The sequence below is a fragment of the Enhydra lutris genome, unplaced genomic scaffold, assembly GCF_002288905.1.
Source record: "Enhydra lutris kenyoni isolate GAN:26980312 unplaced genomic scaffold, ASM228890v2 scaffoldscaffold9, whole genome shotgun sequence".
NCBI classification, from domain to species: domain Eukaryota; kingdom Metazoa; phylum Chordata; class Mammalia; order Carnivora; family Mustelidae; genus Enhydra; species Enhydra lutris.
The window spans coordinates 59,126,978-59,151,932 of NW_019154093.1; the positions used below are offsets into that span (position 1 = coordinate 59,126,978).

A 24,955-nucleotide genomic window follows, 5' to 3' on the forward strand; every position below is an offset into this window, starting at 1 on the left:
TTGCCAAAGTACAGCATCCTTTCTTCATCAAAACTCTTCAAACTGTATGGATAGAGGATACATACCTCAATATCATCAAAGCCATCTATGAAAAACCCACAGCCAATATCATTCTCAATGGGGAAAAACTGAGTTTTTCCGCTAAAATCAGGAACATGGCAAGGATGTCCACTATCACCACTGCTATTCAACACAGTACTAGAAGTCCTAGCCTCAGCAATCAGACAACAAAAAGAAATAAAGCATCCGAATCGGCAAAGAAGTCAAATTCTCACTCTTTGCTGATGATATACTATATGTGGAAAACCCAGAAGACTCCACTCCAAAACTGCTAGAACTTTTACAGGAATTCAGTAAAGTTTCAGTGATAAAATCAATGTACAGAAATCAGTTGCATTTCTATACACCAACAACAAGACAGAAGAAAGAGAAATTAAGGAGTCAATCCCATTTACAGTGGCACCCAAACCATAGGACACCTAGGAATAAACCTACCAAAGAGGCAAAGAATGTGTACTCAGAAAAAAAAAGAATCTGTACTCAGAAAACTATAAAGTACTCATGAAAGAAATTGAGGAAGACACAAAGAAATGGAAAAGCTTTCCATGCTCATGGATTAGAAGAACAAATACTGTGAAAATGTCTATTCTACCTAAAGCAACTTATGCATTTAATAATGCAATCTCTATCAAAATACCATCAATTTTTTCAAAGAAATGGAACAAATAATCCTAAAATTTATATGGAACCAGAAAAGACCCCAAATAGCCAGAGGAATGTTGAGGAAAAAAGCCAAAGTTGGTGGCATCACAATTCCAGACTTCAAGCTCTATTACAAAGCTATAATCATCAAGACAGCATGGTACTGGCACAAAAACAGACACATAGATGGAACAGAATAGAGAGCCCAGAAATAGACCCTCAGCTCTATGGGCAACTAATCTTTGACAAAGCAGGAAAGAACGTCCAATGGAAAAAAGACAGTCTCTTCAAAAAATGGTGTTGGGAAAACTGGACAGCCACATGCAGAAAAATGAAACTGGACCTTTCCTTACAACGCATACAAAAACAGACTTAAAATGGATGAAAGACCTCAATGTGAGACAAGAGTCCATCAAAATCCTTGAGGAGAACACAGGCAGCACGCAGCAACTTCTTCCTAGAAATGTTGCCAAAGGCAAGGGAAACAAGGGCAAAAATGAACTACTGTGACTTCATCAAGATCAAAGCTTTTGCACAGCAAAGGAAACACTCAACAAAACCAAAAGACTACTGACAGAATGGGAGTAGATATTTGCAAACGACATATTAGTAAACAGCTAGTATCCAAAATCTATAAAGAACTTACCAAACTCAACACCCAAAAAACAAATAATTCAATCAACAAATGGGCAGAGGACATGAACAGACATTTCTGCAAAGAAGACTTCCAGATGGCCAAGAGACACATGAAAAAGTGCTTCACATTACTTGGCATCAGGGAAATACAAATCAAAACCACAATGAAACACCACCTCACACCAGTCAAAATGGCTAAAATTAACAAGCTAGGAAATGACAGATGCTGGTGGGGAAAGGGAAACCCTCCTACACTGTTGGTGGGAATGCAAGCTGGTGCAGCCACTCTGGAAAACAGCATGGAGGTTCCTCAAAAAGTTGAAAATAGAGCTACCCTATGACCCAGTAATCGAACTATTGGGTATTTACCCTGAAGATACAAATGTAATGATCCGAAGGGGCACGTGCACCCGAATGTTTATAGCAACAATGTCCATAATAGCCAAACTATGGGAAGAACCTAGATGTCCATCAACAGATGAATGGATACAGAAATACAGAAGATGTGGTATATATATATATATATATATATATATATATATACATATACACACACTTACATACACATACATATACATACACACACACACACACACACACACAATGGAATTCTATGCAGCCATCAAAAGAAATGAAATCTTGCCATTTGCAATGATGTGGATGCAACTAGAGGGTATTATGCTAAGTGAAATAAGTCAATCAGAGAAAGACAATTATCATATGATCTCCTGACATGAGGAATTTGAGAGGCAGAGTGGGAGGCTTGAGGGGTAGGGAAGGAAAAAATGAAACAAGATGGGATCGGGAGGGAGACAAACCATAAAAGACTCTTAATCTCACAAAACAAACTGAGGTTTGCTGGGGGGAGGGAAGGTGTGGAGAGGGTGGCTGGGTTGTGGACATTGGGGAGGATATGTGATATGGTGACCGCTGTGAAGTGTGTAAGCCTGACAATTCACAGACCTGTACCACTGGGGCAAATAATATATTACATGTTAATTTAAAAAATAATAATAATAAAAATAAAAACAAGGCCAATATCCAGTGCTGCTTTGAGATTCTGAAATTAAATGAAGATACTTATTTCAGAAACACATTCAATGCTTTTTTTTCTTGTGACAGTTACACAAATTAGCTTGAATTCCATATGTCCCTGAGTTATTTTTATCATAGAGCCTCAAAGGTATTATAACATGATATATTACAATATATAAAATCCTGAACTCATAAAAAATTAAGTTAAAAAATTAAAAAAGAGATGGGTGAGATTTTTCTTCTTCAATTGGTTCACAATTCCATGCAGTGACTATTATTTATCATCAGAATGATAGTGTTCGGCACCAATTCTATCCCTACTCTTAGTTTTCATAAAGTTAAATGGTGAGAAACTGGTTTCGCATAAATGAGAAGAGGAGAAAGGAAGTCTTGTTAGAGCAATTATTTCTCAATTCTTTAAAATTTTTTGAACGATGTTAAAAAAATAACAGTAATATACCATAAAAATATACCTATTAGTATATTACTTAGTCAGCAAACAAATCAATTAGGTTCTTCTCTCAGTTTTGTGAGAGCAAAAAAGTGGAGACTATTTGAATTGCAAAAGGAACTTTTTTCTATCATTATGTGAGTTGGTCACTTAGTCATCCACTATCTTCATACTGACACCAATCTTTTCAATTTTGCCCTTTGGCGCCGTGGGGTTTTTACATCCAGGGACCTTTGTGAGATCTGAGATAGAGCAGTACGCCTTTCTTTCTTAATGGTATGAGAAGGGCAACAGTGAACGAGAAGGGGGAGAGCAGACCTTGCACCTCCATCATAAACATATTCTCAGGCAGAACAATGTTAGGAAAAGTACGTGGGGAATTTAAAGATCTACAGACTGGCTCCCTCCAACCATCTATGCCCCATACTCCTTGAAAAGTGTACCCAATTTAAAGAAAGAAGGGAGGTGCATCTGCCATCCACAGGATCAACACCAGCACAGGGAGTCCACAGAAGTAAGCAGTAAATGCTTTTTGATGAGAGAAACTGCAAGAGCAAAATGACAGGCACCAAAATAGCAACATGATATATCAAAGGAAGAACTCCACTTAAAAGCTAAGAATCAGACTGAAGCTGGACGCCTGGGTGGCTCGGTGGATTAAGTCACTGCCTTTGGCTCAGGTCATGATCCCAGGGTCCTGGGATCAAGCACCGCATCAGGCTCCTTGCTCAGCGGGGAGCCTGCCTCTCTCTCTGCCTCCGCCTGCCTCTCTGCCTGTTTGTGTGCTTTCTCTCTCTTTCTGACAAATGAATAAATAAAATCTTAAAAAAAAAAAAAGAATCAGACTGAAGCAAATTAAGCTGTTGCTTAAAGCATAATAATTAAGGCCTTTACATTTACCAAACTACTCTGCTATCACAGAATAAAAAGGCTTGTTTATCCCTCCTCTGTCCTAGGGGAATAAATTATCTCATGAACCTTTAATTCACCCCAAGTGCTATTTAAAAGCTAAGAAATGTTTAAGCAATTCATTACATTAATATAAAAATCTTTATAGGACAGAAGTACGATCAAAACCAAAGGGTAGGAAGCACTGAGTAGTGGAAAGGATATGCTGTCTTATGGTAGTGCCCAGATCCCAGTTTTTGCCCGGCTGTCCCCTGCTGTTTAGTCAGATCTCAGATAACCAACCCTTCAACAGCAAGGTTCTCCAACCAGCTGGTCAAACAGATGTCTCGACACTCATTAGCAGGTCACCTATTTTAAGTATTTATTGTCCACATAGATGCCCGATGCTTTTTTTGCTTATATTTAAAATTCATTTATTACTTATCCATCAGTGCCAAAACAACTCCCAAAACTCCCCAAAGCAACCTGTGAATTCTAGGAGAGCAGAGATCTACCAAGCCACTGCTGTAAGTTCAGCCCTTACCTAATGCAGACCAGGTAGCATCCTCATTGACAACAGGCTATAGATATCAGGCACAAAACTGATGCTAATTCTAAGACTCTCATCTTTAACTGAGCAGTTTTTTCTCTTTTTTTACTAAAATAAACTGTTGCTATTATACACGATTTTCTGAAAAATTGTGCCATTAGATCTTTATCTCTCTGAAGTTATTTGCTCTAATTCTCTTGCCTTACATTACTGAAATAATTTATCAATTATGCAATGCTTAAGTAGACACTGCAGCCATGAAGTTAAACAGGTTAGGTAAATATTCATAAGGGAGACAGTTTAACATTCGTATCAGGACTTTTAGTTCAAGATGGTAGGTTGAGAATGTGCATTTACTACCCAAAGCTTACAAAACCACAGGCAAATAAGGGAGACAAAAGAGGCAACAAACCTATAATAACAAAAGGAAAGAGAAGTGAAGGGGTTCACCAGTGGATGAAGGATACAACAAATTTCTAGAATTCAAAAAGCAGATGGAATTGTGGTGATGGGGGAGACACGCATAGAAATACACAGCCGCAAGCCGAACTAAGAGGAGCTGGAAGCCAAAATGCTTGCTGGAATGCTAGAAGGAATCCAGACAGCCAATCTGCTCAGGGACACCTGATGGCTCTGGGCTCCAGGCCAGCAGGTACAAGGGAAGAGAGAAGGGGAAAGTGGGGCTAAAGACAGTGGGAATAATTAAAGGTCTGTACTTGGAACTACGCTGGCTGGCATCCCCATCTGCTTCCCCCACCCCCACACAGATCACAGGCAGCCTGGCATTAACCCTCGGTCCAAAAGCCAGATCGCTAAAAGAACAAATGACCTGGGTAAAGCCAAGGCATCTAGTGGGACTACAGTCTACCCATAGTAGAGCACTCCTCTAGCACAAAGGCACAGTCTGAGAACAGGCCTAGAGCAAGCAGGCCAGCCAAGTCATCTCGCTCTACACTGGGGCTCAGTCAGCCATTCACACAGGTGACAGGTCTAGGGGGAAAGAGACCAGCTTTTTAAATGGCATAGAAAATCCACACCAGTTCCTCAGTCCTTCTTTCTAAAATACGAATAGACAACCAGGGACTACCAGGCACATGGGGAAAACGAGCAGCACGAGAAACTACTAAGAAAAACATAACAGAAAAAATAACAGGAAAAAGAATCTTGAGGGGAACAAATATACTTAAGGGATGTAAGACAACATTAAAAAAAAAAACTACTATAATCAAAAGATTCAAGAGGGTATTGCACCCATATAAAATAATAGGAAACCACAAAAAAGGAACAAAGAACTTGGAAGAACTCTTTAAATTTAAAATTCTTGGAATTTAAAGAGTGATTAGAAAAGGAAAGTAAATCAACAGATGATCTGGAAAACAAAATTGAGAAGCACAGAATGAGAGCATATGGATAAAAAAAAATGGAAATAATAAAGAGACCATAAGAGATGTAAAGAGCCAATCCAAGAACAGGAAAAAAGAGTGGGGAAAACTATTCAATAATAATAGAATTTGCCAGAGCTGAAGAAAGATCCAAGTCTTAAGATTAAAAGGGCTCAATGAGTGCTCAATACAACTAACTGATAAAAGATCCACATCTAAACATTTCCTCACAGAATTCCAAAACAAGTATAAAAAGGAGACCCTGAACAGGGAATGCAGGTCACCCAGAAAGGACTGACAAATTGCTTGCCAGCAATAGAGAATGTTAGAAAACAATGGAACTACGTCTTCCCATTTTCTTTTTTTTTTTTTTTTTAATTTTATTTATTTGTCAGAGAGAGAGAGTACACATACACACAAACAGGCAGAGAGGCAGGCAGAGAGAGAGGAGGAAGCAGGCTCCCTGCCGAGCAAGGAGCCCGATGCGGGACTCTATCCCAGGACCCCAGGATCATGACCTGAGCCGAAGGCAGTGGCTTAACCCACTGAGCCACCCAGGCGTCCCCGTCTTCCCATTTTCTAAAGGAAATTATTTTCAGCTCCAAATGCTACACCCAACTCAACTACAAACCAGTATGAAGGTACAACATAGACAGTTTTAGACAGGACTCAGAAAGTTTATTTCGCACATATCCTTTTAAAGAACTCATTTCAGGATACATTCCAGTAAAAGGATGGAATAAATCAGGACAGTGTAAGTGGATCCTGTGGGAGACACAAGATCCTAAGAACAGTGACTCCAACCCAGGAGAAGAGTGGATGGAAACCCTTGGAAGACAGCTGTGCAGTGGCCTAGGAAAGCATGTGGGTACAAAGGGGGATTCCACAGAACAGAAAATACAACCGAGAGTAAAGAAGTGAGAGGCCATGTCAAAGACATATTATGTCTGAAGAAGTAGAAGGGGAGGAGGAGGAGGAAGAAGAAGAAGAAAAAGAAAGGCAATTAGAAACTCCCTGGGGGGATAAAAGGTACCAAAAAAGCTACATTTTTAATATGAAGCAAGCTTACAAGTACCCTGATTATAAGGAGTTAATGGAGTATGAGAAAAAAGGATATAGTTGTTATTGATCACAGAATCTTGAGAGTCCAGGGTTCATTAACCCAGCCGTAGAAGGAAGAAATGTAATCCCAGCACACAAATTGGCTCTGCACTAAATATTTATAGAATCATATTTTAGGGGATACTATAAATAGAGATGCCCTTCATCTTAGGCCAGAACTAACTTTGATACTTGGGCTTCAAGACATAAATTTCGGGATCCTAAAAGGAAGACTGGCCAAAAGTGTTTTACTCTTATTTTCTATAAATGTGGCACCAAATGATAGCCAGTTCCTACCTGTACTACTCTCCCTCAAGATGATAGTTGTTTTCATTATTCAAATGGTCCAGCACTCCAGAACTAGCTCACTTTACTTGGATTCGGGGGCAGATGTCAGAAGAAATGTCTGCTCTCTATAGCTGAGTAGGTAACGATCCAGAAAAATAAGGTATATCGACTGCTCAGGGAAGAAATTGTGGCCTGTGGTAATCACAAATTATAACTCTTGTTACTTCATTACAGATCCCAAAGGCTAGGCTTTGAATTTTTATTCTTTGATTAGAATATTAAAAACTAAGCAAGCATGATTTCTAAGCAAAAAGAACTTTTTATAGGGAATGTGCAAACATCACATGTTCTCTTTCCTACTGGCAGAAATATGATTTAGCTTCTGGAAAAGGACAAAGCCTTGCAGTAATCTGCTTAATAACAAGAGGCATTTGTCCTTGTCTGTTAATTCTACCTGCTTTCCTGACAAGGAGAAAGTAACTTCATGCTGCAGTCAGAGGGTCTCAGGTTCATAAGGGAAACTTTCCTTTCTGGAAAAATTAACAGGTCATGACAGTAGGATACTATTTATAGTTTTTCATCTTTTAGCTTCAACTTATATGGAGATTTGGTTGTCCTTGGTAACAGGACAAAATATAAAAGTTATCAACCTTGACAATGTAAAATAAGTGTCGCTGATAGGAAGTGAGAAGAACAGATGGAAAAAGAAGCACATGTTCTAATGCCCCTTTTTAAAAAAATGGTTGAGTTGACAAAGACTGTCTTAAGTGGATGAAATGAAAAATAGAGTTGTCGTTATCGAAAGTTACTAAGTTAAGCAGCAGAGGAAGTAAATTAATAATACAATTACTATATCAAACTCTGGAAGAAAGAATGAGATGACTGTAAGCTAAACATTCATTTTTTACAGTGGAAAGTCAACAGATAATATCTAAAGTTGATCAATCAAAAAAAACTGAACAGATAAAATTCTATTATTTGGAGCAGTAGCCCCAAATCTTTTTGATTGTACAACGCTCTCAGGAAAATATCTTAGAGCCCAAATCCCTGACATTTGTATATTTACTTATTTATGTTCCATATAAACTTAAATGGAAATATATATTACATATATATATTACAAATATATATTACATATATTTTGTGACTTACATAAAAACAGACATTAAAAATGTATCAGGGGCACCTGGGTGGCTCAGTGGGTTAAGCCTCTGCCTTCGGCTCAGGTCATGATCTCACGGTCCTGGGATCAAGTCCCGCATCGGGCTCTCTGCTTGGCAGGGAGCCTGCTTTCTCCCCTCTCTCTCTCTGCCTGCCTATCTACCTACTTGTGATCTCTCTCTGTCAAATAAATAAAATCTTTAAAAAGAAAAAAAAAAATGTATCAGAATAATTTTGAATGAATTTTTTATGGAGAGGGAACACTTATAGTAATGAACCAGAAACAGAAAATCACCAGCTATTCTGACAAAAATAAACATTTTAAGATATAAAAAAGTATATGAGAACAAAGCACTTCCTAGGATGTGTACAGTTTTTAGACACGGAGATCTAGAAGTTAGAGATGTAGCCACCAGGAAATCCCAAAAGATAGGAGGTTCAAAGAGGCTAACTTTCAGGAGTAAAGTTGGGGATACAGAGAAGTAGAAGGGGAGACTTACCATGTGCATCATAAGCTCAGCTGTACTTTTTTACTTATTGCATACATGTTTCCTTTTGTATAAAGAATTTATCTAGGGGCACGGGTGGCTCAGTCGGTTATGTGCTGGATTCTTGATTTCAGCTGGGGTCATGACCTTGGGATTGTGAGGTCATCTCTGTGTGGCTGTAGCGTCTGGCTCCGTGCTCAGTGGGAAGTCTGCCTCTCTGCCTCCCGCCCTGACCTCCCCCTCAATGTACGCTTGCTCTCTCATTCTAAAATAAATAAATCAGTGGTGCCTGGGTGGCTCAGTTAAGCGTGTGCCTTAGGCTCAGGTAATGATCCCAGGGTCCTGGAATCAAGCCCCACATCAGGCTCCCTGCTCAATGGGGAGTCTGGTTCTCCCTCTACCGCTGTCACCCTCTCTTCCCACCTCCACTCATGCCTTCTCTCTCTCACTCTCTCTCAAATAAATAAATAAAATCTAAAATAAATAATAAAAATTCCATTACAAAATAATAAAATAAATCAGTCTTTTTAAAATTAATCTAATTGGCCCCACAAAACTCTGTCCCTACCAGTGTTTACGCTGATTCATTCATTCAACAAACGTTTACTGAACATCTGCTCTGGGCTAGGCACAGGGGATGGAAAAGGACAACTAACATCTTGGCTCTCAAGGAAATCACAGTCTGGGTCAGAAGAAAGCCAATAAAACCAGTGATGACAAACCAGTATCATAAATGCTGAAAGAGAAGTCGGTGCCTCCTATCTTGCGAACAGTCTGGGGCACAGAAGTGGACACTAATAGTGTGTGGGGTATTAGGGACGGATCGCTAAAAGGTCACTTAGTTTTGGAATTGAAACCTGAAGGACAAGTAGAAAATTGAGAATAAACCAGGTAGAGAGGAATGCAGGGAAATGGGGGAAGGGGATTCTAGGGCAAAGGAGAAAAAGTGGGGGAGGGTAGACAGGCTGATAAATGAGCATGGTGAGTTGGTAAGGTGGAATTTTTTCAGGACCAATAGGGCAAATGGTGCATGACGTGGTGGTAGCAGGAATGAAAGAGCATGACAGGAAGGAACCAGAAATGAAGGGCCATGCTCAGAACTCTGCAGTCTCCCGAACTAGGTCAGATGTGCATTTGGGGGAACATTACTTTAGAAGCAACATGGAAGATGGAGCTCAAAGGGATAATGAGGCAGGAAGGCCATTCTGGGGGCTATTATAGTGGGGCCAATGAGAGAGAAGTAGAGAATCCTACCAGCAGGAGACAGATGGCCAATAGAAAAATACTCATCACTATTAATCATCAAGGAAATGCTCTTGAGTAACTAGAGAGTATCACTAACTGAAACAGGGAAAGAAACAAGTTTTGAGGGGGGTGGAGTTTAGTTTAGGACATGCTAAATAAGAAGTGCCCCGTAAGAGACTCTTAATCAGAGGAAATAAACCATGGGTTGCTGGAGGGGAGGGCGGTGGGGGGATGGGGTAACCGGGTGACGGACATTGAGGAGGGCACGTGATGTAACAAGCACTGGGGATTATGTAAGACTGATGAATCAAAGGCCTGTACCTCTGAAATCAATAATACATTTTATGTTAATTAACTGAATTTAAATAAAAAAAGTTTTAGAAATATGAAGTGCCATCTCCAAGTAGGTAACAAATAAGCTATTAGAAGTACAGATCTAAAGTTCTGGAAGAGAGGTTCGGGCTGGTGGTACACCTTGAGACTCATTAATATTTGGGTTGTACTGGAAGCCAAGTGAAGAGCTGCAATTACCCACAGAGACTATACAAGATGAGAAGCCAAAGAAGGCTGGAGTCCTGGGGAAAGCGGGGAGCAAAGGACTGAAGAGACTAAAGGAAAGGGCAGGAGAATCAGGAAAGAATGAAAGAAGGTCAGGGCAACAAGGAGGTAGTAAATGAGCCAGTAAGAGCAGCTGAAATGACAGGTCATGGCATCGTGACTGAATAGGGAAGGGAGGGAAGCCAGAGGGATTGGCCAAATGAAAGGCACGGGAGTGGCAAAGGCCTCAATTAGGAAGACGGTCGTAAGATGGTGTTGGTGCTGAGAATAAAGGAGACAGGAGTGTGTGCTACCAGAGCTCAGTGTCTTAGAGTGGTTACAGACTAGTTTTGAATGCATGTAAACACATGTGTACTACACTGCACAACCTGAGTATATGTTCAGGACAAAGGACAAGACGAGGGTCATAAATAGGCTCTGGCTTGGCTGGATGGGGTGTGCCCGAATGTCAGCTGGCACATTAACAACAAAACCAAGTGTTGTCTTCTTCAAGGGGTAAAGAACGACTCTAATTAATTATAGTAATAAGGAGACATTCTTAGAGTTTATAAGGTGCAATTTTCATGCTCTTAACTTTCGTTTGTATAGGGATACAAAAGTATTAAGAATAGTATCTGTTGTGGGACGCCTGGGTGGCTCAGTGGGTTTAGCCGCTGCCTTCGGCTCAGGTCATGATCCCAGCGTCCTGGGATCGAGTCCCACATCGGGCTCCTTGCTCAGCAGGGAGCCTGCTTCTCCCTCTGCCTCTGCCTGCCACTCTATCTGCTTGTGCTCACTCTCGCGCTCTCTCTCTCTCTCTCTGACAAATAAATAAATAAAATCTTTAAAAAAAAAAAAAAAGAATAGTATCTGTTGTAAAAACAATTATTTTTGCATGTGATGTTCAGCAGCAATTTGCATTTTCTTCTTTAATAAATATCCATGATTCCTCCCATAGTAATTATTGGAGTGATAAATACAAATCTCTTGGGACGTCTGGCTGGCTCAGTCAGAAGAGTATGCAACTCTTGACTTTAGTGTCATTGAGTTCAAGTCCCACATTGGGTGTAGAGATTACTAAAAAAAATAAACTTAAAAAAAATACAACTCTCTTATAAAATCTGTTTTATGACAACATCTTTAAACCTAATAGTAATGGAAAAGACACTAGTAAAATACTTTAGGAAATAATTGATTTTTTTTAATTGTCAGAATTCAGTTGTATTCTTTTTGTGGTAGGCAGAATTCTAAAAATGTCTCTCAAGATTCCTACCCCGTGGTTATTGATTCAAACAACCTAGGTACTGCAATAAAGGGACTTTGCAGCTGGAATTAAGGTTACTCATCAACTGACTTTGAAGTAAATATCCTTGGTTATCTGGGTATACCCAATGTAATCATATGAGCCCTTAAAAGCAGAAGAGATAGGCAGAAGAACCAGAACATAGGGCAGAGAGGAAATGAGAGAGATGTGAAGCATGCAGAGGACTCTACCACTCTTGCAGCTTTTAAGATGAAAAAGGGAGCCATGAACCAAAGAATGTAGGTGGCCTCTAGAAGCTGAGAACCACCCCAGCCAACAGCCAGCCAGGAAATGGACACCCCAGTCCTATAACAAAATGGAAATGAATTCTGATAACAGAAGCCAATTCAGCCCCAGAGCTCCAGAAAGAAACTCAACCCTAGTGACACCTTGATTTTCAACCTCTGAAATCTGGAGCAGAGAATGAGCTAGGCCAAACTGGGCCCAGACTTCTAACATACAGAACTGTGAGATAAGGGTGCAAATGGGTGTTGGTCCAAGCTGCTAAATTTGTGGTACTATGTTCGAGGACCACTGGAAAACTAACACATTTTTTTAAACTACTGACTTCAGATGTGCTTTATCAAATCTCATTTTCTCAACCCTTAATGTAACTTTGGACAGAATTCACACATCTTCCAATAATACTCAGTTATTATGAAACCAGTCTAATTTATTTTCCCCGAAACTTTTATTTTGAAAATCTTTACATCTGTAGAGAATTTAAAAGAATAGTATTAAAAAAATACCCTTATACCTATATTCATCAATTGCTAACACTGTCCTATATTTGCTTGTTTTGTCACTCTCTCTAGACATAACATAAATATCTCTACCTCTCCTGCTTTCTTCCTCTCTCTATCAGTGATCCTCAACTAGGAACAATTTTGCCTCCCAGAGAACATCTGGCAAAGTCTGGAGACATTTTGATCATCACTACTGGGGGGTGTTACTGGTATCTAGTGGGTAGAGGCCACGGATGCTGCTAAACATCCTACAAAACAGAGCCCCACACAAGAAATAATTATCCAGCCCAAAATGTCAATAGTGCTGAGGTTAGAACATCCTGCTCTTGGGGTGCCTGGGTGGCTCAGTTGGTTGAGTGGCTGCCTTTGGCTCAGGTCATGATCCTGGAGTCCCAGGATCCGGGATCGTGTCCCACGTCAGGCTCCCTGCTCAGTGGAGAGTCTGCTTCTCCTTGTGACTCTTTCCCTTCTCATGCTTTCTCTCTCTCTCAAATAAATAAAGAAAAAAAAAAAAAAAGAACATCCTGCTCTTTATACATGATGTATATATAAACAATTTTCCTCAGTAAATTATAGACATTGCAGTATTTTTTTACCCTAAATATTTCAGTTTATACCATCTAAAAATAAGGACACTCTTTTAAATAACACAGTTTACCAGTGATACAACAATACCATCCAGTGTGTAGTCCATTTTCAAATTACCCCATTATCTCAAAAAAGTCCTTTAGCACTTTTTTTTTTAAAGATTTTATTTATTTATTTGACAGAGATCACAAGTAGGCAGAGAGGCAGGCAGAGAGAGAGAGGAAGGGAAGCAGGCTCCCCGATGAACAGAGAGCCCAACTCGGCGCTTGATCTCAGGACGCCGGGATCATGACCTGAGCCGAAAGCAGAGGCTTTAACCCACTGAGCCGCCCAGGCGCCCCCCTTTTTATTCAAAAGCTGGATCTAATCAATGGTACAGAGGTTGGCATGTTGATCAAGGTTTTAAATTCAATATAAATAAGAAGCTCTAATTTTCAAGCAGTTGGGGGGTAAGCAGTAAAACTTGTGGTGCCAGCTCTAGGATCTGTAAGTCTGTGACTCTCATACCACGCATCTCTAAAATGGATGCAGTAATTAATGCAGAAGGTCATCAGCATGTTATAAATCTCTCTTGCAAGAATATCCTCAAACATGATCACTCAGTTCTTAGGACAGAAAGGGGAACTGAATTTATATTAACCCATAACCCTATTGAAAAAACATCAATCTGAAACAACAAATCAAGAAGGAACTTTTTCCAAAGAAGACATGAAAATGGCCAACAAGCACATGAAAAGATGTTCAACATCACTCATTGTCAGGGAAATTCAAATCAAAACCAGACTGAGAGGGGCACCTGGGGGGCTCAGTTGGTGAATCACCTGTCTTCAGCTCAGGTCCTAACCTCAAGGCCTGGAATCGAGCCCCGCATGCAGTTCTCTGCTCAGGAGAGAATCTGCTTCTCCCTCTTGTTCTCTCTCTCTCTCAAATAAATAAATTCTTAAAAAACAAACACAACAGTGAGATACCACCTCATACCTGTTAGGATGGCTACTATTAAAACAACAACAACAACAACAACAAAAAAAAAAAAACGAAAAGAACAAGTGCTGGCAAGGAGAGAGAGTCCTTGCACACTGCTGGTGGGAATGTAAAGGGTACAGACACAATAAAAAGACAGTGTGGAGTTTCCTCAAAAAATTAAAAATAGAATTACCCAATGATTTAGCAATCTTGCTTTTGGGTCTATGTCCAAAATAATTACAAGCAGGATCTCAAAGACATATTAGCATTCCCATGTTCACTGCAGCATCGGTCACAATAGCCAAGAGGTGGAAGCAACCTAATGTCCATAGACTGAGGAATGGATGAGGAAAGTGTGGTCTACACATATAGTAGAATATTATTCAGCCTTTACAAAGAAGGAAATCTTGTCATATGGTACAAGTTGGAAGAATCTTGAGGGCATTACACTAAGTGAAATAAGTCACAAAAAGACAAATACTGCATGATTCTACTTATATGAGGTATCTGAAGAAGTCAGACTCATAGAAACAGGAAGTAGAATGTGGTTACCAAGCTGGCAGGGAGGGGAAAATGGGGAGGTGTTGTTTAGTAAATACAGAGTTTCAGTTTTATAAAATGAAAAAGTTCCAGAGAGCTGCTGCCAACAATGTGCATATATATATATATATATATATATATATATATATATATATATAAATTTTATTTCTTTGAAAGAGAAGGAGAGACAGAACAACAGACAGCATGAGGGAGAAGGACAGGGACAAGCAGACTTGGGGAGGACAGGGATAAGCAGACTCACCTCTGGGCGGAGAGCCAAATGTAGGGCTCAATCCCAGAACCCTGGGACCATGACCTGAGCTGAAGGCAGTTGCTTAACCAACTGAGCCACCTAGGCACCCCAACGATGTGCATAATTAACACTAACTACCATACACTTAAAAATGGTAAGATCATGAATTTTATGTTGTATGTTTAGAGTCACAATTAAAAAAAAAAAAAACGAAAAAAAAAAATAACCACAATACCAGAATCACATCTAAAGAAGATAATTATTTAAGTTCATGAAATATTCAGTCAACTCCCCCCACAAAAGAATTACTTATTTCTAAAGAAAAATTCGTCCACTAATATTTTGGGAGTTTTTTTCCGAACATGTTTACATTACAATATCTCAGTTTTTCTAAATTCGTATATTTTGTAGATTAAAATTTAAAAAATTATTTGCAAAATATTTGAATGTCTAGAAATATGTTTTAAAATGTGAGACATTTAGCTTTCAACCAAATGATATAAAAATATGGTATTTAACAGAATGGTACAGCTATTGTTTCAAAGCAACTTTTAGAAATTAAAACATTGGGCCCCTGGGTGGTAGTTGGTTGAGTTCTTGGTTTTGACTCTGATCTTAGGGTCAGGAGATCCAGCCCCATGCTGGGCTCCACACTCAGCACAGAGTCGACTTGGGACCCTATCTCCCTCTTGCTCTGCCCGTCCCCCTACCCCCCACTGCATGTGTGCTCACTCTATCTTTAATCAATCAATCTTTAAAAAAAAAAAAAAAAGAAATGAAAATATTAAAATGTACCTAACTGCAAAAAGAAGAAAGAAAAGGAAAAGAGAAAAGGAAAGGGAAAAAAGAAAAGAAAAGAAAAGAAAAAAGAAAAGAAAAGAAAAGAAAAGAAAAAGAAAAGAACATCTCCAGAGAATACAAAACAACTCTATAATACATCAAAGTGAAAACCAGGGCGGTATTGGAAAGATTACAATAAAGAAACCAGCACTGTTACTGTGTGCTACAACCCAAAAGTGTGGTGATGATGCAGTCTGTCTCAGAATTCATCACTTCTTTGAGTTCCTAACAGAGGTAAAAAGCAATTAATGGTAATATCAATGGCTACATTATAATTTTATGCTTGAATTTCAGACATTATGGGATGCATATGCTCCCGATGTACTCATCAGTCTCAGGAAGCTAATTATAGTTTTAGAGATTTAGTTTCAGGCAAAGGCAAAAATTAAGCTCTGAAAGGCAGGTCTAACAAACATGATGAGAACCACACCACCTATAGACTTGGGGGAAGAGGGAACCACTACCTGCTCTAATTATCTTTAGATCTAAAATAATCCTGGAGGCTAAAAACAGGCAAGAAGCCGTAATACCTTAGTACCTTATTTGTCAACACCATCACTTACTACCAGTTAATCTAGATCAGTAACCCCATCTGGCACTAAATCCCACAAAAGAGCCACACAAATTCATAAAGAACGAAACCATCTAAAGCAGTCATGTTTGAGAAACAGTACAAATAAAACCAAAGAGCCTGGTATCAGAAATGTTAAACAAGTGCCCACACCCTGATAAGAACATGCTATCCATCCATTCCTTCAGGACAGGTCTACTGAACACATAATTGGAACTGTTAGTCATTTTTAAGAAGATGCCTCAAGAAATATAAAACTTTTGCAATCTAAAGGGCTTGAAAACCTTTAGAAGTACCTACATGTCTCAAACTTCAAATTCCATTAGAATTGCAGCAGCTTTTTCAATGCAACAGGGCATGCAGACAGAATGACTAGAATGGAAATGTGTATAATCTAAATATAGAGAATTGCTCTAAATTGTCTTCACTTTCATTCTTCCAGGACTTAATGATAGCGAGAAAGAAGAAGGTATTCTAAACTAAAGCCAAGGAATTATAGGGCTGTGTAATCAGTCCCACTCAGACTTGAACAAACCCTAAACAGCAGATCCTAATTTGTAGAAAACACACTGCTAAAAACAGATCAACACAGGTGTCATTCTGGGTCACAACACCCAGCGGGCCACAAGTAGTATCATCATAATGGTGTGTGGAAAAAAAACACTGCCTGACAATGGTCTGAGCTGGTTAATAGACCCACAGTTTACGATTTTTGACAGAGGACTCTATTCAGTGTGCCACAATGGTTAGCAAGGCCAGGAAGTACTATCTCTGGGTAAAGTTTCAACAAACTGGCTGGAAAGGATGGAACTCCAAGTTAGTACGCTCTGAGAATGATGCCTTGCCATGAGACGCTTCTTGCTCAGTTAAGTGTTTGCAGATCGCAGACCTTCCTGGCTGACAGAGGCCCCATAGACAAACAGTACACCAGCTCCACTTCTCTGGAAGAAGTATTCCCTGCATCATAAAACTGGCATTGGTGGAATCTGCAACAAGGGGCAGAGAAAAGGACCACATCAATGAGATAAACTCATTTCCTTTCCGTTTTTTTTTCCCCCACAGCTTTATTGAGAGATGATTCACAAACCATACATTTTATTCATTTATTTATTTATTTATTTATTTATTTTTTTAAGATCTTTTTTTTTATTTATTTATTTGACAGATAGAGATCACAAGTAGACAGAGAGGCAGGCAGAGAGAGAGAGGAGGAGGCAGGTTCCCTGCTGAGCAGAGAGCCCGATGTGGGGCTCGATCCCAGGACACTGGGACCATGACCTGAGCCAAAGGCAGAGGTTTTAACCCACTGAGCCACCCAGGCGCCCCCATTTTATTCATTTAAAGTATGCAATTTGATGATTCTTAGTATATTCATAGAGTGCAACCATCAATAGTCTCAGTTTTAGAACATTCCCATTACCCCCAAAATAAACCTCATATCCATTTCTCCCCAACCCTCCCAGTCCTAGGCAACAACTAACCCATTTTCTGTCTTTATAGATTTGGCTTTTCTGGACATTTCATATAAATGGAACTATATAATATATGGTATTTTATGGCTGGCTTCCTTCATATATTTACTATTTTCAAGGTTCATCCATGTTATTGTATACATCAGTTCTTCATTCCTCTCTAGAATTTTTTTTTTTTTTTAAGATTTTATTTATTCATTTGACAGAGATCGCAAGTAGGCAGACAGGCAGGCAGAGAGAGAGGAAGGGAAGCAGGCTCCCTGCTAAGCAGAGAGCCTAATGCGGGGCTGGGCTAGATCCCTGGACCCTGAGATCATGACCTGAGCCGAAGGCAGAGGCTTTAACCCACTGAGCCACCCAGGTGCCCCTTTACTCCTTTTTTGCTGAATAATATTCCACTATGTAGACATACCACACAGTTCTTCATGAGCCATAGAATCTCTTCTGCTATATAAACAAAGCTTTAAGCAGTGATTAGGCCCCCACATTAGCCCACAAATGCCTATTTAATCCATATTACACATGAAAATATATCATTAATTGCATAATGCTATAGTTTTCTAGAAGCATTATCAGTTATCACAGTGTTATCTGGACCAATAAAAACACCAGGATTGAAAGTCCTTTATAATGAAGTCAACTGATTAAAATTTTTCCCCGTAAATTGTAGGAGGAAAAGAACTTGTATGCCCTGAGGACTAAACACTTCAGGACATACCTGTTTTTTCACCTTACCCAGTTGAAGACAAACAATAAAATTACAGCTGTATAAAGGTGGTCTCTGCAACTTCCCTCTCTTCTTGCTGGGCCCTTCATTCCCCGCCCCCATCTTTGAAATCCAATTCCTCCTACTCTTCGCTCCATCCCCTATCCCCCAAACAAAGCAAGATCTTTTACACCTGTTAACTAATGCATCCTCATTCTAAAATAATACATTTACATAAAAATGTTACTTAAACCAGACATTTATTTTCTAAAACATTCTCCCAAAACACAAAATGAGAATTAGTTTCCATAGAAGAACTCTTTCCCCAGCAAGAACAAGCTGGTGAGGGGGTAGTTTTTTGTGTTTTGTTTTGTTTTGTTTTGTTTTGTTTTGTTTTGTTTTGTTTTGTTTTGTTTTTGCCAAGAGACCCTCTCGAATAACAGGAAGCCCACTCCATAGCAAATTCAATCAGTCCTCTCAATGTAATGCATACCCAGAAGGAGGGCAGAGAAAAATAAGGAACTGTTATCAAATTTGTTACATATGATAACTGTATTGTGTTTATGTCTAAAAATATCCTTAACTGTTAGAAATGCATAATAAGGTATTTGGATGGAATGATGTGATATGTGAGATTTGTTTCAAAATACTTTAGCTGGTTGGAAGAATATTATTAAAATGTCCATACTACCCAAAGCCATTTACAGACTTAATGCAAACCCTCACAAAATACCAACATTTTTCACAGAACTAGAACAAATAATCTTAAAATTTGTATGAAGCCACAAAAACCCCAAATAGCCAAAACAGTCTTAAAAAAAAAAAAAAAAAAAAAACAAAACTGGAGGTATCACAATATCAGATTTCAAGACACACTACAAAGCTGTAGTAATCAAAACAGTATGGTGCTGGCACAAAAATAGACACATAAATCAACGAAACAGAAGAGAGAACTCAGAAATAATTGACCACAATTATATGGTCAATTAATCTTCAACAAAGGAGGCAACAGGAAAAAGACAGCCTCTTCAACAAATGGTTCTGGGAAAAGTAGACTCCAACATGCAAAAGAATGAAACTGGAACACTTTCTTACACTGTACACAAAAATAAATTTAAAATAGATTAAGGACCTAAATGTGAGACCTAAAACCATAAAAATCCCAGAAGAGAGCACAGGCAGTAATTTCTTTGACTTCAGCTGTAGCAACCTTTTTCTGGATATGCCTCCCGAGGCAAGGGAAACAGAAGCAAAAATAAACTTTTGGGACAATATCAAAATAAAAAACTTCTGCACAGAAAAGGAAACAATCCACAAAGTTAAAAGGCAACTTACTGAATGTGAGAGAGTATTTGCAAACGACATATTTGATAAAAGGTTAGTATACAAAATACATAAAAAACTTATAAAACTCAACACCCAAAAAACAAATAATCCAATTTAAAAATAGGCAAAAGACATGAACAGACATTTCTCCAAAGAAGACAGACAGATGGCCAACAGACATATTGAAAGATGCTCACCATCACTCATCATCAGGGACATGGAACTCAAAACCACAATGTGATATTACCTCACATCTGCCAGAATGGCTAAAATCGAAAACTCAAGAAACAACAAGTGTTGGTAACGATGTAGAGAAAAAGGAAATCACTTGCAATGTTGGTAGGATGCAAACTGGTGCAGCCACTGCGGAAATCAGTATTGAGGTTCCTCAAAAAATTAAAAATAGCATTTGGTCTTTTAGTGAGGCTGCAGGGGTGGCTGCTGTTCTCTGAGCTTTGCAATGTCACCCAAGGACAAGAAAGATGCCAGAAAGTCAACCAAGAAAGAAAAAGACCCAGTGAACAAACCTGGGCTAAGACCAAAAAGAAGTGATCCAAAGGCAAAGTTCAGCACAAGCTCAATAACCTGGTCTTGTTTGACAAAGCAAGATATGACAAACTCTGTAAGGAAGTTCTCAGCTATAAGCTTATAACCTCAGCTGTCGTCTCTGAGAGACTGAAGATCCAAGGTTCCTAGCCAGGGCAGCCCTCCAGGAGCTCCTTAGTAAAAGACTTATGAAACTTGTTTCAAAGCACAGAGCTCAAGTAATTTACACAAGAAATACCAAGGGTGGAGATACTCCAGCTGCTGGTGAAGATGCATGAACAGATCCTACCAACTGTACATTTTGAAAAAAACTTTATTAAATAAAAAAATTTAAAAAAGAATTACCCTATCACCTATTAATTTCATTCCTGGGTAATTTATCCAAAGAATATGAAAACACAAATTCAAAAAGATTAGCACACCCTTATGTTTACTGCAACATTATCTACAATAGCTAAATTATGGAAGCAGCCCAAGTGTCTGTCAATAGATGAGTGGATAAAGAAGTGGGAGATATATATGTTTGTGTGTGTGTGTGTGTGTGTGTGTGTGTGTGTGTATATATATATATATGCCATGAAAAGGAATGACATCTTGCCATTTGCAACAACATGGATGGAGCTAGAGAGTATAATGCTAAGTGAAATAAGATGGTCAGAGAAAAACAAATTCCATATATGGAATTTATTAAACAAGTGAACAAAGGAAAAAAAGAGATCATCCAAAACCAGATTCTTAATTATAGAGAACAAACTGATGGTTACCAGAGGGGAGGCATGTGGGGGGATGGATGAAATAGGTGATAGGGATTAAGAGTACTCTTATCTTGATTAGTACTGAGTAATGTATAGAATTGTTGTATCACTATATTGTACACCTGAAACTAATATAACACTGCATGTTAACTATACTAGAATTAAAAAATTTTTTTAAATAATCCAAAAAAAACCCCACTTCAGTTGCAAGGAGGACAATAAGAAGAGAAATGAAACAAAATACTGATAATTGTTGAGGGCAGGTGATAGGTAGGTAAGAGATCATTATTCTTTTCTGCCTTATGTATGCATAAAAATTTCTATAGTAAAGGTTTTAAAAGAGCAAGAGACTGTTCTCTTACTCACGGGTAGTCTTTTGCTTCTTCTCTTTTCCTTCATTGCACCTACTGTTGTCATTATACATTTTTGAGATTATTTAATGTTTGCCTCTAACTAGACTTTAAGCTCCATGAGGATCATAAAGATGTCTGCTTAGCTGTAGTAGAATTGCTACCACCTCACAAAGTTTCTGGCATGTGACAGGCCTCCAACAAATATTAAGTCAATGATTTAGTCAATATGATAAGTCATTGTGAAACTGGGTCAATATCAATAAATGCTCAATAAATACTGGGACACCTGGGTGGCTCAGTGGGTTAAAGCCTCTGCTTTCAGCTCAGGTCATGATTCCAGGGTCCTGGGATCAAGCCCCACATTGGGCTCTCTGCTCAGCAGGGAGCCTGCTTCCTCCTCCCTCTCTCTCTCTCTGCCTACTTGTGATCTCTGTCTGTCAAATAAATAAATGTTTTTAAAAAATAAATAAAATGGAGGGGAAAGCCAGAAACCTTTGGATGAAGGAATTCAACATATTTACTTATATGTACTTACCATTTAAATTCACATGCTTTTCTATTTAAAGTTAGTACAAATGTCACAAAAACAGATTTAACTTCATCTAGCTTGGCTTCACTATGCTCATGTGATGTACTCAGTTAATAACTATAATCTCCATTTTATGATATGGAAAATATGGAACTAAAAAGTTAGGAAACTTTTTCAAGGTCAAGATGAAACAGAAGCACAAATGAACAAAGATCAGCTCTGTTCTCAGGCCTCATGCTGTTTCTAAAAGAACACGATTTTTGTCTCAGGAAAAATAAAACAATAAAAGAGGAAAGGGAGTACTGTATATATTAATTCAATCTTCAGTGGCTAAGAAACTTGAGCAGCTGTATGACAATCTCAGTTGGAAATGTTTTCACTTTGCCCAAAACAATTTCAAGGTTGAAGTGCCTAGTAGTAGAGAAATTGTAAAACCAGAAGATGAGGCATTTAGACAACAGGGAACAGAAAAAGGTGACACTTAAATAATTTTTTTTAAACTGGTTAAATCGAAATAGTATAATGAGGGACAACTAACAAGAAAATTCATAAAGGGAATAAATACTAATACCAAGACATTAAGACACCAGTTCCCAAGTTTCAAGTTTATCTCAAATATAATACTAGAATTAATAATGTTTCTATTTAATCATTATTTTATATAGAGGTAGCCTACTAAAATATCACTGTGCTCCTAAATCCTTTTGAAATGGTTAAAATCCAAGTTTACCTTAATTTAGTAATAGATAATGATGTGCACATTCAGAAAGGCAGAACTGCCAAAGGTTTGTGATTAATGGAAATATAACTGTTTGTAAAACTAATCTTAATTCAGCCAATCTGAAAGCTCTTGAGTTACGGTGCCAAAAGATGTCACAGCCACATTTATGAAGAACATTTAGAGACAAACTAATCAAAGTCTAAAAGTCTGCCGCAGAATTTAAAAAAAAAAATAACACACACACACACACACCTAGTTTTAGCAAAAAAAAAAAAAAAAAAAAAAAAAAAAAAAAAAAAAAAATAAAAAAAAAAAAAAAAAAAAAAAAAAAAAAAAAAAAAAAATTAAATATCCCAATAAACTTATTTTGGGGAGAGAGTCTGGTAAGACCTTTTTTTTGTTGTTGTTGTTCCCATAGAGGGTTACAAAGAGGTATCTGGCCTGGGCTAAATTCTACACTGCGTTACTCTACTGTACTCAAGCGTAATTACTACTGTTGGAGCTGCTACAAGGACTCAGGGCATTCGTTCAGCTTTACTCCTGTAGTCTCTATATCATGGGTTGTCAAATCATGCTTCCAATTTGCAGTACATCATTCACCGCAGGGTAACGATTTACATACGCAATTTCCAAACAAGAATGAAAGATTTACTTGCCCCTTGATGGCTTCTCCTCAACTTTTAAAATAATTTATAAAAGCGCCAACTGAGCATGACTTCCCATCCCCAAATCATCAATACCTTAAGCTTTTTAATGTAAGCGGTAAAAGGAATACTGTCCTCTGAAGGCAGACAACACTGCCGACCCACGCGAGGCACTGATTTGTAGTTGTTTTTCCACTGGGGTGATGGATTTGCGCTCAGCTACTCACGGTGCCTACTAGGTCCCCCTGGTGACCAACAGTACGTGAAGGCAGTAGTAGGGTTCGAAGACATAGACTGGCAGCGGCACAGAGCGTGGAACGGGAAATCATGAAAGATTAACACGCGAACAGTACACATGACATGACTGAGAATTACGTTTGCATTTCTGGGGTATTTGAGATCGGCACCAGACACTGTCCCCTTTCCTTCTGGAAAGCAAACACCCATTCGCCTCTTTCGGGCTTCCGAGTCCTACCTCCTGTTTAAATCACGAGTGTGATGGAAAGATCGAACCGAGGGGCTCAGCACTAGGCACACGTCGCTTCTCGAGGATCTGGGGAAACCCTGATATGACAAATTGCCATAATTTTCTAAAATATGGTGGAATGACACACCACCTCTCCTACCACCGACCCAAGACACAGAGTCGTGAAAAGCCGACCTGCCGGGCCCACGGGGGAGGGGGAGGAGGAGGAGAGCGCCAGACCAGGGAGCAGCCAGCGCACGTCCCGAGCCCAAGCTGCCGAGCCTCAACTACTAGGGGCGTAGGGTCGCACCCGGGTCACGTCTCGGGGCTCTCGGGATGCTAGGGGCGCCAGGGCGAGCCCGGGCGGGGAGACACGGGCCCTGGAGCCGGGCGGCCCGAGCGCAAGAGGTGCCGGGGCAGCCATGGGGGGCGCGGGCAGCGCCGCCGTAGGGTCTGCGGCTCCCGGGCGGCCGGGGAGGGCGCGCCGCCAGGTACCGGACAGCAGGGGGCAGCGGGTTTCGGGCGGGCGCCGACCTAGGGAGGGAGGAAGAAGGCAGGCGAGTCCCGCACCGCGGGGGAGGGCGCCCAGCGGGCTCGCCGCCGGCCTACCTGGAGGTAATAGGGTTTCCTTAGCCAGGCCCCCGGACAGAGACTCCTCGCCATGGTAATCACACATCGCCCCGCCGCGCCGCAGTCAGAGGCGGACCCGAGCACTGGCGACCCGGCTCCCCGCCTTCCCCCTCCTCCCCGCCCCCAGCCCGCCCGGGCCCGCCCACTCCTCCGCCCCCGCCGCGGCGAGCGCCGCGCTCCGCCCCACCCCGTCCCCGGCCCCGCTGCGGTGGCGGCGGCTGGCTGCCCGAGGCTCGGCCTCCCGCTCTGCTCGCCCGGCTGCCGCGGTTATCAGAGCCGCGGCTACCGACTCCGCCATAAAGGGGAGTCGCGCCTTGCCTCGGCCGACACAAATCCAACTGCGCCTCACGCTTAAAGGCGAGGCGTGCGGAGGAGGCAGAGGGCGTCGCGGAAGGCCGGGTGTCGCACGCTCCACGCGGGGAGGGGCGGGTCGAGCTGGGTGTGTGCTGCGCGGGCTGGAGCGCCGACCCTTCGGACCTCGCGGACCAGCTGTTGGCTCCCGGCTCCCAGCGCTGCATGCGCCGCGCGTCCAGCCAACG

At 40.2% G+C, this 24,955-nt stretch overlaps 1 protein-coding gene and 1 pseudogene across 3 annotated transcripts in view; one reads left to right on the top strand and one right to left on the bottom strand.

The window, feature by feature from the left end:
- LOC111142803 (family with sequence similarity 69 member A) overlaps positions 1-24,522 on the bottom strand; it is a 131,452-nt gene extending 106,930 nt beyond the window's left edge. For 2 of the 3 annotated variants that reach the window (XM_022496119.1, XM_022496120.1), the window contains exon 1: positions 24,396-24,449. In XM_022496119.1, coding sequence (XP_022351827.1) covers positions 24,396-24,449 — 54 coding nt within the window. Of the gene's footprint in view, positions 1-24,395 lie in introns of all 3 variants that reach the window. The other variant, XM_022496118.1, reaches the window with a different exon arrangement.
- On the top strand, positions 20,233-20,596 carry LOC111142806 (annotated as a pseudogene).
- Positions 24,523-24,955: the final 433 nt, after the last annotated feature.